General features: G+C 29.5%; 1 protein-coding gene across 1 annotated transcript; it reads left to right on the top strand.

The window, feature by feature from the left end:
* Positions 1-10,570: 10,570 nt before the first annotated feature.
* On the top strand, positions 10,571-14,177 carry LOC113858091 (zinc finger protein GAI-ASSOCIATED FACTOR 1-like). The gene is made up of 4 exons (XM_027490545.1): positions 10,571-11,136; positions 11,218-11,614; positions 11,728-11,996; positions 12,598-14,177. Exons 1-4 carry the CDS (start codon positions 11,013-11,015, stop codon positions 13,383-13,385), a joined length of 1,578 nt encoding a protein of 525 aa, XP_027346346.1. The 5' UTR covers positions 10,571-11,012; the 3' UTR covers positions 13,386-14,177.
* The last annotated feature ends 1,969 nt before the right edge of the window (positions 14,178-16,146 follow it).

The following is a 16,146-nucleotide window of genomic DNA, read 5'->3' as shown; positions in this document are numbered from 1 at the left end:
GGCACTTGTTATAATGCTTCTGCAAATGGTATATTTATATGCAGCTTTCTGAAAATGTCCAAGAATTTGAAAAATTGCTCTTCCTTCTTTTTGTTCTTGGGGATGTGTGGATATGGCAACTTAACATAGAGAGGGAGAATTTAAGGCTTGCATGAGTCTTCCAAGATCTGTTTCCTGGTTCTGTTCCAGTATGCCTCATCCACCACCAACTTCTGCTTAGGCTTAACTTCCTCTTCTAGTTTTTCTTGTTCAGGCTCACTCTCCCCATTTCTATTTTCTGCAGTGTCCCTGACATGTCTAAAACTTGAGTTGTCCTCCTTCTCATCTTGTTTTTTCTTAAGCTGTGGTTCTACTATCTTGCCACTTCTAGTGGTGATGGCTTGGCAATATTCTCTTGAATTTTCCACTGTAGTCCCAGAGAATGTGCCTTGTGCTGGTTCACTAATTTTTTTTATAATCTTCCCCATTTGTTTTTCCAAATTTTTCATAGAAGCTTCTTGGTTAGCCATCCTAGTGCTCGTGTCTTGCATAAACAAGTTGGTGGTTTGTGTTAATTGCAAAAGTGCCTTCTCAAGGGTAGATACCTGATCTAGAACTTGGGCTGTGGGGGCTGTTGAATGGCTCCAAAATTCTGAAAATTTTGTTGTTGATACTGCCCACTTTGTTGGAATTGCTTGTCGTTAGACTGTGGGAATTAAGGTGGAGTTGATTGTCTTGCAACAAAATTCATATTCGGCCTGAAATTCTGTTGATTTGAGGTTGGATATATAGGTCTCTACTGGAAATTCTGCTACTACTGCCATGGTGCCCTTTGAGGAAAATTTTGTTGCTGCCTTGGTATGTTGTTCATATAGCTCACTTGTTTAGGAAAATGGTGTTGCACAAACTCTTCTCTGTTTTCACTAATTTCTTCATGATATTCCTCTTGGCTGGTGGAAGCTACATAGTGCACTGGTTTGTTCCCTTCTAACTTTATGTTTTCAAGTTTTGCATTGAGGGAATTTAGTTGCTGTGACATCAATTTGTTCTAAGCCAGCAATGCATTCAATATGTTCAGCTCTAGCACACCTCTTTTTGAAGAATTCATTTCTCTATTATTGTAATTGCTGGATGCCATAACTTCAATAAATTGTCGTGCTTCTTCCAAGGTCTTTCGAGCAAATGAGCCTTCAGCTACTGCATCCACCATTGTCTTTGTTGCTACATTTAGCCCATCATCAAAAGTTCTCAATTGAAGCCATTCAGGTAGCTTATGATAAGGACAGCTTCTCAAAAGTTCTTTAAATTTGTCTCATGCCTCTTGCAGTGTTTCATCTTCCCTTTGAGAAAAAGTTAAAATTTCTTGCCTCAACTTGGTTGTTCTAGAAGCTGGAAAATACTCTATAAAAAATTTGCTCTCTAAATTATCCCAAGTAGTGATACTTCCTTCCGGTTGGGATAACATCCAACTCTTTGCCTTATCCCTTAAAGAGAATGGAAACAGTGACAATCAGATAGCCTCATCACTCACACCATTCATTCTAATCATTTCATAAATGGTCAAAAAATTATGAATGTGCAAGTGGGGATCTTAAGAAGAATGTCCAACAAACTGCTCTTGCTGGACCACTCTCATAAGGTCAGGTCTGATCTCAAAGTTGTTTGCTTGAATGAGAGGTCGAACAATGGAGGTGGAGTTTCCTCTCGGTCTTGCATGTGCATAATCATCTAAGGTCCTTCGTTCTTCATTGGGATTTCCTGCCATTTCTGCAGAATTCTGTTCTTGTGGGTCTTCTTCTTCTTCTTCTTTTTTCTGAAGTTTGTACTTTCTTTTTGTTCTTTTTCTTGAAATTAATAATTGGCTGATCAAGTTCTGGAGATGAATCACTCTTTTTGATCTTCTCCTTACCTCGCATCAACCATTTCAGCTCCTGCACTTAGAAATTCCTGCGAACACTTAAAACACAGCAGAAATTATTAACCCAAGCTAGCAAATTCTCATTACAATTGATATTAACAATTAATCCCCGGTAACTGCACCAGAAACTTGAAAAACTTTTTGGCAAGTGCACCAAATCGTTGAAGTAACAAATTAGATTATCGTCCACAGGGATTAATGCTAAGTACCAACCCACAAGAATAGTACTAGTTAGGTCACCAAAAATAGGATATAAATAGAATAAAAATTAACTAAGTGCAGAATTATAAACAAAATGAAATTAAAAGTGCTGAAATTGAATTTTATAAATGAACAGAACTGAGAGATTAAATCTGGGAATGAAAATCAAAATAATTGCGGAATTTAAATATCTTAATTCTAGAAGTGGGTCTAAAATCAATTAAAAGACAGGTTGAGTTCAGAATCCCTTATCTCTTTCCCTTTGCATATCAATAAATTTATAACTCAAAACACAACTTCATCTAATGGTCAGATTTTCTAAAATAGCCCCACCCCAATTTCTTGGTAATTGGTTCTAAAATGAAATTAGTGTCATAATTCCTTAGATACAACTAAAAATATTCAGCATTAAGAATTAAACCCATTGATCACATCATCACAAATTTCTATTCCTAGATAATTTATAATGAGTAAATTAATCCCAGTCCAAGAAAGCTTACTACTTTCTAGTAATAAACTCCTTTTCATCAATCTCATTCACGTAGAACAAAGAAGCATTAAGTTCAGAATCAAGATGTTAGATTAAAACTTGTATCTTGAGCTATATCCAATGTTAGTTCATTGCAAAGGGTAAAGGTATAGGTTCATCCTCACTCAACCCCAAGATATTTAGCTAGACATAATAAAAGTAAATAATATAAAACTGAAATATATTGCAAAAATAGAATCCATGTTCACAAAAATGTTGCAAATAGTTGAAAGGAAAGAGTTACTATTCCATTACATAAACCAGAGAAAATGGAAAGGAAATGCAAGTTCTTATAAGAATCCTCTCTCAAAGTTATAAAGAAATTTCCCTAACTAACATATTCTCTGTAAACTATATGTAAAACCTAAATTTCTCCGCTCTGGAATCGTAAAAGACAAAAAGATAAAGGATGCTTCTTTTCATAAAAATTTCACTTTTATATGCTCAGTCAATATCGTGTCCCCACAATCAGAAATCTTTATCCCTACAATTGAGTTTTGCAACACTTAACTTCTGCTCCTTAGTCCATTTGTCAATTTTCTTTTTCTAATTCCTTCAAAATTCAAATGCCAACAATTAAAATATGCATGATTTCTCAATTTCCAGCAATACAACATTTTATTGAATTTTTCAATTAATTGGATTAACTTATAATTTAAATTCAATAAAATATGCCAAAAACTTTTAATTTTCTAGACGAGTTAGTAACTCATCAATGAATATATCTCATAGGAAGGTTAGTTAAATTATTAATTTCTTTAAAAAAATTTACCAATAATATATATATATATATACTTTATCCTTTTCTTTTTTGAGTTCTTAGAAAATTTAAGTTTTATGTAATAAAGCATAACCTAAAGGCTCAATAGTTAAAGGATGTATCTTAGAAGAAATACTCACTTTTTGTTCAAAGTAATTTACCACTAAAATTGAAACAAGATTTGATTAAGGAGGTCATGTTAATATTAAGGAGGATCCTTCTGAGTCATTGTCATCAATATTTCTTAATATTGACTAACTAGTTAAAAATAAAACATATTTTATTCTAACACCTACAAAGATATTACAAGCTTATCGACCTGAGTTAATTAATTGCAAAGAAGTTAAGCACTTTATTGAGTAAGATATATTCTAACATTGTTATCACATATTTAATAATGAATCTCATTTTTATCATCATACTTGTTGTATAAATTTTAAAAAGAAGAATCAACCAACAGCTTGTACTAAATATTTTTAAAATTTTGACTTTCAAGATTGTTCTTACCATGGTTTATTATTTGGTCTATTTATTTTTAACAATTTAAAAATAAAATTATATATTATGACTATAGATGATGCTAAAATGATCAGTATGTAACTTTTCTTTTATGATATTTATTATAATATATTTGTTTGCATGAAGAATGAGATCATGTATTTAGTTTTTAAAAAGATTAATCTTTTGAATGTTTTATTATGTGTGACTGTCTTTTTTTTCTTTTTCATTTATGACATTTTATTTGTTATTGTTGAATTTTTTTTTAAAAAAAAAGAACAAACAAAACATAAGCCCCAATGTATGAGTTTTGATGCAAACATTGTGGAATGAAATTAAAGATTAGCATGGATTGTTATTTTTTTTAATGGTTATTGAAGTATAAAAATTTGACTATATAATTTGTTAAAATTTCTCTTGAGCAAGACTGTTTATCAAATATTATTTTTTTAAAAAAATTATTTTTAAGTAAGATCATGTTGATAATGACTATTTTCAATAATGATAAATTTTGTTATGATAGTATATAATTATGAAAAAATATCTTGAAGTTTTAATTGAAAGAAGCTGTCTCCTTATATTTTATATGTTGAAGGTGCTTATAGGTATTTTGATATGAACGTTGTGATATTTAGAATAATAGAAAAATTGGATTCAACTTCAAAGTGATGATACGATTAATGCTTTTTTAATAGAAAAAACATGTATATATATACAACATTAAAGTAATATACTGTGAAAAGTTAAAAATTCTAAACTTTAAACGAGGGCCAGGGCTCCAAACTAGTTAGAAATTTCAAAATTTGTGAGATTATGAATGTGATATTCTATTTCATAGGTAGATCAATTTTGATGATTTTGAAGCTATAGATATCAAAATCAATTGTGACTTAACTAAGTATGTGAATCTCCTGGAACAACTTAGAAATTTATATAGCTATTCAAAATTAGTTAAAATTATTTCAAATAACACGTAACACCTTACATGCTTGGTACAAATTTCATGGCCATTAAATCTTTATTTTAACAATAATGAGTGTCTAAAGTTATTATAAAATTTAAATTTTTTATTGATAAACTTTTAGAAGTGAGTTAAACTTAATTTTTTAACATGTTAAAAATAAAACAAAGTGGTGCCAAAAGCAAATGGACATTCTCAATCCCTCACACCCATTTGTTGAACGTCTCTTTTCCTCTTTTTTACATCATTACAACATTTGAAGGGGTAAGGGATGTAAATGTATTTTGTTTGTATATAACCATGAGTCATGTTGGCATTCCATTTGTGACGTAAATATTTTGTTGAGTGTTATAATATTTACTGATAATAGAGGATAAAACAAAAATGATTTTTATATGAAGATTGATCTGCAGATTTTTTTAGGGACAAAATTACAAATTATTGTCAAGTAAACGAAACTAAAAATTATTTAAATAAAAAAATTTAAAATGAAATTTAGATATTTTTAAAATAAAAGGGAAAAAATATAATTAGTCTTGTAGATAATAACAATGTCTGAATAACTTCCAGTACCGATTAGTCTATGGACAAAGAATACAATTATATAAAAAGGGTAACGAGGTGGCCACCTACGGACCTACCAAATGGTTATAGAAAGGTTCCAACTTTATTTATTTATTTAATTTAAAAATCTTTTATTTTTATATTTTAAAAAATCATTTTTTTACTTTTAAAAAATAATTTTACTTTATGATTTTAAAAATTTAACATTTTCATTAGTAATGACATGATTAATTAATTTATGATAAAATATCACTTTTTTAATTATGACAATAAAAATTAACAATTATTAAATGTCAACTTTTTCACGCTCATTTTCTTATACATTCATCCTTTATCTTCCCTTTTTATTTTACTTAACTTTTCTACTCATTCTACTTGTTATTTTAGGAGTGCAATCCTAACATTTTCCTAATTTATTTGGTCACAAGAATGCTTTGTCTTGTTAGGAGCTAGCTACTAGGCTACTCGATACCCAAGGTAGAGAGACGCATACGGCAGACCCATGTGCTGTCTTTCACGAAGATAAGGGTTTCTTAACAATGTGTTTTGATCGGGGGAAGTAACAGGGAAAGCAGGAAAAGTGAGGAATATTTAAATATTTAAATATTTAAAAGCTTTAATATGGTTTTAAGTATTTTAGTCTTTTTAACTTTTTTTTATAAATTTCGCTCTCATTTAGTTCACCAAAAATTTTAATAAATATCGATTTTGGTTATAAAGACTAAAAATATTTTTAAATCATATTTAAATGAAGATAAAAAAGAGGGAACAAGTGTCATTTTAATGATTAAAGAGTAATTAGTGTTTATTAAAATTATAACCAAGTTGTGGATTAAATTAAAGTTATACATTAATTTATATGTTCACCTGATGCTTCGAACATTGGCTGAAGCCCAAATGCAGGGTTTCATTTGTAATTTTACCTGACACTAATTTGCATACATGTCTCCTGCCATCGTCACTGCTCTTACCTCTCCGCAAGTTCGTCTTTCTGCTCCTGATTGAAAGCCTTTATGCTTCTAAATTTCTGGTTGTGACGTTATATTTTTTCATGCTTTGAATTGTGAGTTTCAATGCTTCTGTTAATGTCTTTGTTTTCTTCCTCTGCTTCTGGATTTCTTCTTTCGGCATTCTGCTTCTATACTTCAAATAGTGGATTCCAACGTTTCCCTCAGCGTCTTTGTTTTCTTCCTTTTCGTGAGTCTCTCTTGCGTTTTTCATCTTTGTGTTTGCGAGTCCTTAGCCATCTTCTAAATTTTTCTTCTCCTTAAATCTTCCCTCTTAATTTTTAGTTTCTGCAGAACCTCTCGTTACATAATCGCAAGAACCTACTCAAAATTTGAAACCCGCACAACCCAAAGACCCAAAGACCCAAAGAGGGGGCCTATGCTCTAAATCGGTTCATACTATTAATATTATCGGTGACACCATTTCTGGATTTTTCTTCCGAATCCAACCGAAGTTCATCCCTAATTTATATTACTGATAATTTTTAGAATATTTTTTCTTTCATATTGATTATACTTTTAGCGTTTGTTCGGTCAACCCAATCAAATGATAGATATGATAAATTTATTTTTAATATTTTAATTAACATAATATAATATTTTATTATACAGAAATCAATTATAATTATTTTTTTAAATATCTAAAATTATTATAATCGACTTTATTATAATACAAAAGTTAATTATAATAAATTTTAATATACATTAACGTGTTAAATATTTAAGACGGCAATTCAACATTAAAAGTATTAATTCTTCTTAATTGTAAATACTATATATTTTATTTCATTTATAAATTTATTTTTTCCTGTAAATTTTAGTTTCAATTCAAATATTAAGTTTAACTGTTTATATAATACAATTTAAATATACCATACCATAACTATAATTTCATTATCAGAACAACAGCATCAGTGATAGTGATGTTTCAGAAAATGAAAACTATAAAGGTTAGCATAGAATCAAAGACTAAGACAAGGTCTGGAGTTATAAAAAGTAGCAATTAGCAAACATTGAAATAAATGTAAAATTTATTGTCTTGTTTAAAAGAAAATTCAATTAAGGTTATGCAAGTAAACTAAAAATAAGAGACAAACATGCAATGCATAAACAATTAGCTAAAACCAATCACCTTGTCAACAAATAATTTTGTTCAATATACAGTGTTATACACTCAGTGTAAATAATAAATTTCTCTGTATGTTCAATAACAAATCAATGTTAAAATTCAGTTTTACTACCAACAACTATTTTTCAAGCGTAGATACATTCTACATATATTATTGAATTAAAATATTTTTTTAAATATAAATTAAATTTATATTACATAACTTTATAATTTTAATAAAATTAATTAAAATCATTTATCTTTTAATCAAAATCACATACTCAAACGTGTATTAAAATCTATTATAATAATCTTTAAAAATATACCATAATTTATTTCTTTGTCATTCGGTCAGAATGTAACAATTTAAAATTCAATTTAAATATTAATGTAAATATATTCAATTTAAAAAATATATTTAATATGTATTTTATTTTCCTTTTTCCTGTAAAAGGCTGATAGAAAGTATTTATTATATTCTTACTCGTATTTATATTGTATATAAATTAATTATTTTAAAAATATAATTTTAATATTTTAATAAAATATATTAACATTTTTAATAAAAAATAAAAATTTATAAATATTATTTAGCAAGGTATCGTTTATCAAACTTATTGTTATCTTAGAGTAACATAATAATAATAATAATAATAATAATAGCAATAATAATAATATTTTTAATTTAGAAAAAAATTTATATTATTACTTTGTGTTTCATATTACTTTTATACCTTTTTATTTTCTAATTTTATGCTTTATTATATTATTATTGCCCTGTTATTTTTAATTTTGGACCTTTTAATGTTAATTTAATATTATTTTTATTTTTTAATATAATTCCATTGTATTTATGCATTATATGATATTATTAAGAATGACCATGAGTAAGATTTAAGTACAATTTTATAGAAGTTATAATACGTATAATTTTAAAAAATTACTCGTATTCATTTCTATATCTATGGGTAACAATTTTATTTATTTATTTATTTGGATATTTAAATTTCTATCTATATCTCCGTTACTAGCAGTTTAATTAATTAAAATATATGAACAAAAAATTCAAACAAATTTTCATACATTTCTTTAACTAATATAAAGCATTGATTAAAAGCATATAGAACATAGTATAAAATTATAATATACAAAAAATAAATATAACATGAATTAAAAGCATATATGAATTTTCAACATTAACACGTTAAAACAGAATATAAATTATACGATTATTTACTAAAGTAAAATATTAAAACAAACTTTCAACCAAATTATTTTTATTGAGTTGGAAGTTTTAGTGCTTTTTTAAAATTAAAAAAATGACACATTTACTTTAATTAGTTAGATATATTATAGAGAGATATTTTGTAATCTTAATTTTAGAAATAAATACTTTAATTTTAGTGCTTAAGCTAATTGTATCTAAATAGTGAGTTTAAAAATTAAAATTTTTACATGCACTAATGCAGTTTCAATTTATGATAAAAAATAATTTTTAAATTAATAGAATTTTGAATACTATTTTAGATTTTTAAGGTTCTTCACAAACTCCTATATATGCAATTCATAATTTTTAAAATTAAAACTTTTATATCTACTCTTATAATTCTAATTCATCATAAAAATAAGCTTTTGTATTAATAGATTATTCAATATCATTTTAGATCTTCTTCATGTCCTCCTTACATACTTTCACAAAAATCTTACAATTTTAGCTTGAAAAATTGACTTTTTTTAGCTAAAATTGACAAAATTTTGCATGATTATTACTATATAAACTTAGTTTAAGCAAATATTATATGACTTAATTAAAATTTACAAAAAATAATTTTATGTGTTCCACATCTCTTTAGTCATTACTTCTATTTTAATTTAGTCGATTTATTTGTTGTTAAGAGAGTTGAGATATATATATGATGCTTTCAAATTTAATTAATTTTATTTATAAATATCATAATTCAAATTATGATATTCTAAAAAAAGTATGATAATTTAGGTCGTTAGATTTGAAAAACATATTTGTATGTAATAAGAAATAATAATAAAAAAATTAAAGTAAGATGAGGAATAAATGAACAAAGCTTCTACCACACTATTTGAAGTAAAAATTATCTAATTTCATTCAAATAAAAATTATCTGATTTCATTATATTTTTTGTGTTGAATATTCTTTTCATACTTTTAACTTTAAATTTTTATCTGACTAAATGTTAGAAATATAAAAAGAATCATTAAACTAGTTTAAAAAATAAAGACAAAATAAAGTGAGTTTGAGATATAGAATTAAATTTTATACGAATAAAAATGAAACTTATTTTAAAAATTGTTACAATTTTATTTTTAGAAGATATTTTTTAAAATTTTTAAATAAATTTATTTTAAATATCTAATATTTTAATATTATTAAATTTATTAAAAATTAAAATATAAATATTATAATATTTAAAAAATAAAATATCTTAATTTATTTATGAGTAATGAAATAGATTAATTTATCTTAGCTATTACTTATATTATTATATATTTTTCGCAATTATTTAATTATGTAATTATTCTAAATATTAAATAGATGAAAAAACGTGGCAAAATCGTAGGGGTGCTATCGGTTCTTTGACTTTATGGTTGTTTGAGACTGTTTTTATACAAATATTCATTGTTCCGTGAATGGTCTGTCTGTCTCTGTCGGTTTCTACAGAATACGGATTCACACAATAGAAAGACTGAAAGCGCAAAACGACAAACATGGGAGTAAACAGTCTTTCTCCACTCTACTGTGTGCCTTCGAACCATTTGCCTCCACAATTGGACTCAACTCGAGGATACCAAATTGGACACGAAAAAGAACGACGCGAGACTTTCACTCTCTCTTGATATCACACCTTACTTAAACTTAACCCTGTTACGTACTATGCAATTAAGCACTAAATAATCAAACTCATGACCCCATTCTTAAGTTATTTATCACTCCCTGCCTTACCCATTTATTTATCTCCCGTAAAAATAAATAAATACAAGTAAACTGATTGTAGGTGTCAAAGAGTGTTTCTGGAGACTGCGAGTGTGTGAACTCTGAATAGGGCTTTGTTTAAGGTATTTGACCAATATCCCTGGGTTCATTCAAGGAATCCAGTTGTTGTCGTTATAATGTGAATTTCGGTCCCATTATTGGAGCTGGTAGGTGGTGCGGGTTAAATGAGAGAAACGAGGTTAAATAAAATAAACAAGGGAGGAAAAAAAAAAAAAAAACGTTCCAGGTTGACCGGTGGATATAGTCATTCACCGATATATAGAAAGAGAGAGAGAGAGAGGATATTAATTATTAGAGCAGAACAGAAACCCTAGGAATCAAAACTTTATCCATCACCAAAGGTTTCCTTCCCTTGCTTTGCTTTCGGATTGTGAGGGTAAATGCCCCTAAGATTTTCCTTCTTTATCAATAGATTGGATTGTGTCGTAGCATAGCGTAGCGTAACTAGGTTTGATTACCATGCCGGTTGATTTGGACAATGCTTCCACAGCTTCGGGAGAAGCAAGCGTTTCTTCCTCTGGCAATCACACAGCACCACCAAAACCCACCATTAAGAAAAAACGAAACCTTCCAGGAATGCCAGGTAACAACAAACAGAACTAACTGACAACAAAAACCTTAAATTGAATTTAATTTTATTAATTGATTTTTAATTTTTGTTCAGATCCGGAAGCAGAGGTGATTGCTCTGTCTCCGAAGACCCTTTTAGCGACGAACCGGTTCGTGTGCGAGATATGCAACAAAGGGTTTCAAAGGGACCAGAATCTGCAACTTCATCGCAGGGGTCACAACTTGCCGTGGAAGCTGAGGCAAAGGTCGAGCAAGGAGGTGAAGAAGAGGGTGTACGTGTGTCCTGAACCAACGTGCGTTCACCACGATCCTTCTAGAGCCTTGGGAGACCTCACGGGGATCAAAAAGCACTTCTGCAGAAAGCACGGCGAGAAGAAGTGGAAGTGCGACAAGTGCTCCAAGAAATACGCCGTTCAATCCGATTGGAAGGCTCACTCCAAGGTTTGCGGGACCAGAGAGTATAAATGCGATTGTGGAACTGTTTTTTCCAGGTACTTCTCTTGTTCTTATTCTTATTATTGTTATTATTATTATGGATATTTTTCATTTTCTGCTCTGTTTTTCTTTTTCTCTTTCTGAAAACTTGTTTGATTGTGATTTGAAGGAGGGACAGCTTCATCACGCATAGAGCTTTTTGCGATGCGTTGGCAGAGGAGAGTGCGAGATCTCATACCGTTGTGAAGGCTAATTCTGAGTCTGATTCTAAGGTTTTAACTGGCGATTCATCGCCGCCACCCCCACCGCCACCAGCGGCTGTGACTGCGTCGGAGGCGATTGCTACTAGTACTACTGCTGCCACCGCCATCACCGCCGTCACCTCCACTAACACTACTCAGTCAAATAGTGTCATGTCTTTGCAGACACAAAAGTTAGGTATAGTAGATAATGCCTTAATCGGAAAACATGCAATCTTTTTCTTAGTCGTTTTTGTTTTTGTCGTGAGTGATGTGGTTAAAACTAGAAAACAAACTCAAACTTGTGTTTTTGTTGTTTGTGGTTGTTGTTTGTCTCTGTGAGCTTGGAGGTTAGTAGTTTTTGTCTGGTATCGTTTTTTGGTGTGACTTGTGCGTGCGTGTATGATAAAAGGAACAAAGTGATTCAGAGATTCGGGGGGCTAATTAAGTAATGAAAATAAACTACTTAAAAGGTGTTCATCGGGACTGCTGGATCTGAATTGTGCAATTGATAACAAAGGAACTTCCAAGATTCAAAAGCTAAAAGGAGAAAAAGGATTTTTTTTTTTGGGGTGGGAGAAAGGGGAGTGTGAATTTTTAAGAGATGAAAACTATTATTTTGTTCTTTTCTTCTGAACTTTTAGCATAAAAGAAAGGCACCAACTTTCCGAGGCTGCGTTTTCAAATGGTTGCTTTTGATCTTCTTTCCTTCTCCTATTAATTAATTAATTAATAATGATTCATTATAATAATGTTCATGTTGGTTTGCTTTTCCTCAATTCTAAGTTCTGATGTTTCAGAGTTGCAAGAGAATCCCCCACAGGTCATAGAGGAACCGCCAGCTACTACTCCATTAAATGGGAGCTGTGTCAGCAACAGCACCACCGGCTCAACAAGCAATGGTGGTGCTATTACTAGCAGTAGTAGTGTGTTTGCAAGTTTGTTTGCTTCCTCAACAGCATCTGGGAATCTACATTCTCAAACTCCAGCATTCAGTGACCTCATTAGAGCCATGGGTCGTCCAGATCACCCTGCAGATATCTCAGTTCCTTCATCATCTGAGGCCATATCTCTCTGCCTATCCACCAACAATGGCTCATCATTTTTTGGAACAGGAGGGCAGGAGTGCCGCCAGTATGCCCCGCCGCCACAGCCAGCTTTGTCAGCCACCGCATTGCTGCAGAAAGCTGCTCAAATGGGATCTGCTGCCACAAACGCTTCTTTACTTCGTGGGTTTGGCATTGTGTCGTCATCTTCTGCTTCAGCCTCATCAGGCCAGCAAGATAGCTTGCAATGGGGTCAGCAGCTAGTGGAACCGGAGAGTGCCTCAGTTACTGCAGGACTTGGACTTGGCCTTCCATGTGATGGTGTTTCTGGACTAAAGGAATTGATGATGGGAACTCCTTCGATGTTTGGTCCTAAACATACCACTCTTGATTTTCTAGGATTGGGGATGGCTGCTGGCGGCACCGCTGGTGGAGGCTTATCTGCACTCATCACATCGATTGGTGGTGGTTTGGATGTTACTGCAGCAGCATCCTTTGGTAATGGAGAGTTCTCTGGAAAAGATATGGGAAGTAGCTCTTGATGTTTTGGTTGCAAGAACTACGCTCATTATGGTCATAAGTTCTGACTGTAGAGTTAAATGTTGTCTTTCTACAATCTAAAGTTGCAACGCATAGCACAGGACTATTAGTGTGATACAATATGCACATATTGGAGCGATGCAATATGCAATGCGCAAATGGGGAATGTTTTTGGATTGTCTTGTCCCCTTTAATGCGAGGAAAAAGACTATATTTACTGTATTAGAAAAAACAATGGTGGCATGGCATTCCTTCCAATTACTGGCACAAGTTACAATATGCTTGCTATGGACGACCGGTAGTGGTGAAGCGAGGGTGTGTGCGCAAGGGGTTTGATATGATGCCTGTGTATGGTTGTCGTAGGTTTTGGCGACAGTGACACGTTTGAAGATAACGTCTTGTTTTGGCTTCATGGGCATCCACAGTTTTGATCAAATTATGAATTCCGCGTTGGATGATTTGGTCCTTAGCTGTAGGCGTAAATCAGGAAACTTTGATGTAGTTTTCTTCAACTTAAGGTAACTAGGTGGATTTCCACGTATGCCCGTTGTTTTGGTAAGCTAATGGATGATTGAATGCTAGTTAGTAAGTAATTAATGTTTTTGTGTAAATGTCATAAAGAATTGTATTCCTTGGATGTTAAAGATTTCCCCTTCTAAGCAGCTTTATTTAATTGCCAAGTAGCATTGACAGTATCTTAGTTTTATACGACCAGTAATTAATATATACACTATTTTTATTAGAGATTTTGGTGAGGTTTATTAATGTTGATTAAAAAAAATCATTAAATGTACCTTCTTGATTGCTTTTAATCATATCTAAATTATAAATCTAAATTTTTATCTTAAACTTGAGCAGTTTTGTTTAAGATTTATTTGGTGCAAAAAATTAAAATTCTAGTTTAGATTTATTTAACCTGTCAAATTTTAAATTGATTTAAAATCATAATTTTTATCTTTGGGTTATATAAAGAATTTCAGTATAAAATATTTTGATATCTCTAATAATGGATAGTGTAAAGTGGAGGTTTGAGTAAAAAAAAAAATTAATAGAGGCAACGAAGACGTGACCTGTAAGGTGAGCATGCGATAGTAATAGTAGTTAACATAAAAGGTGGTGATGTTTAAGATGGTAATAATAATAACAACGACATTAATAACGGTGTTATGGTCAATGATGATGGCAAATACGTTAGGAATTAGAAAATGTTAGGTCAGCATGATTTGATAAAATATTTTTTAAAATTTAAAAGGCTCATCTTTTTCAAATAGATTATTTGCTTTTTAAGATTTGTATAGAACTTATATTATTTTCATTATTTTTTTATACAAATATTTAAAGAAGAAATAAGTTAAAATTAATGACATTTTTATAATTAAAAATAAAGAAAATATATATTTTTTAAACATAAATAAACTCTATTAGTTTTAGCTATATGATAATAATTTAGAGTTGTGCCTTTCAAATTGATTCCAATAACATATATATAAAAAAAAAAACTTTCGATTCTAAGGTTTAATTCTAATTTAAAGTTTCAATTTCATGTCTAATTCTGTGCAGCAAATGAACACGTGTTTTCTTTCTCCTTTGGACATACTTCACTTTTATATAGTATTTTTCTATATTTTTTAAATTTAAACTATTATTTAAAAAATATAACAATTTTTTTATTTTTTCTTTTCAAATCTCCATTTTAACTACTTTAAATTTTTAATATTAATCTGTTCAAATCAAATTTCAATTATTAATTTTTTTAGAATTACTCTCTCCTAAATCTAAGCTATTTATTTCTACTTAGTAATTTAAATTAAGTATGCATATTTATCTTGTACTTTTATTTTATTTTTATTTCTTAAATTTTACTTTAATTAAAAAAATGCTCTTCAAAATGTATAAAATACTTGTTAATTAGTTAAAAAAGTATTACATGAGACTAATATACTTCTTGATGAATAACGAAACGGATTTAAGAGACTACAATTTCTTCCCATAAAAACTATCAAGCAATTACTAGAGGGTTACTCTTAAACAGGATGCACTGGATGAAGATTGGGAACAAGCTTAGCGAGTATGAGAGAGAAGGATAAAGTAAGTCAAAGAAAAAAATTTCAAGAGCAAAAAGTTATCACAAACTAACAATGCAATAGAGAGAAAAAGCCTAATTGTTTGGTTACACATGTGCATTATAATTTTCTTTTATGTGTGTACAGAGTAATTTTAAATTATTAGATTGTATATATTTAGATGAAAATAAATATTTATTGAATGCTGTAAAATTTTAATCAAGAAACTTTTTTAAAAAATGTCTATTTTACTTTACTATATATTTATTATGTATAATTTAAAATCTAATTTTTTAAAACGTGCAATGCAACATTTTATATTTTTGTTTTTTAATAAAAATATTTCAAAAAATATTTGTCCTCGTATAAAGAGAAGATTAAGAATTTGGAAGTATTTTTGTTAAAAAAACAAAAAATTTGCAATTTTTTTTTTTTGCTATAACACACTTTTAAAATTATAGAACTTAACATTGCATATTTGCAAAAATCAAAGTTTAAATTGCCCGTGACAATTCATATACTTAGATAGTAAGAAATAGTAATTTTAAAATGTTACAAAATTTTAAATAGGTAAATTTTATATCAAATAGAAAGAATTTTAAATAACTTATTTTAAAAAAAATTAAAATATTTTTATTATATTTAACTTTTTGTATTTTTTATTGATAACTCCTCTCATATTTAAGTCTTAATATAAGCA

The sequence above is a fragment of the Abrus precatorius genome, unplaced genomic scaffold (assembly GCF_003935025.1).
Source record: "Abrus precatorius isolate BTA unplaced genomic scaffold, Abrus_2018 Scaffold2, whole genome shotgun sequence".
NCBI classification, from domain to species: domain Eukaryota; kingdom Viridiplantae; phylum Streptophyta; class Magnoliopsida; order Fabales; family Fabaceae; genus Abrus; species Abrus precatorius.
The sequence above is the reverse complement of the archived record's forward strand: the minus strand, read 5'-3'. Positions and strand labels throughout refer to the sequence as shown.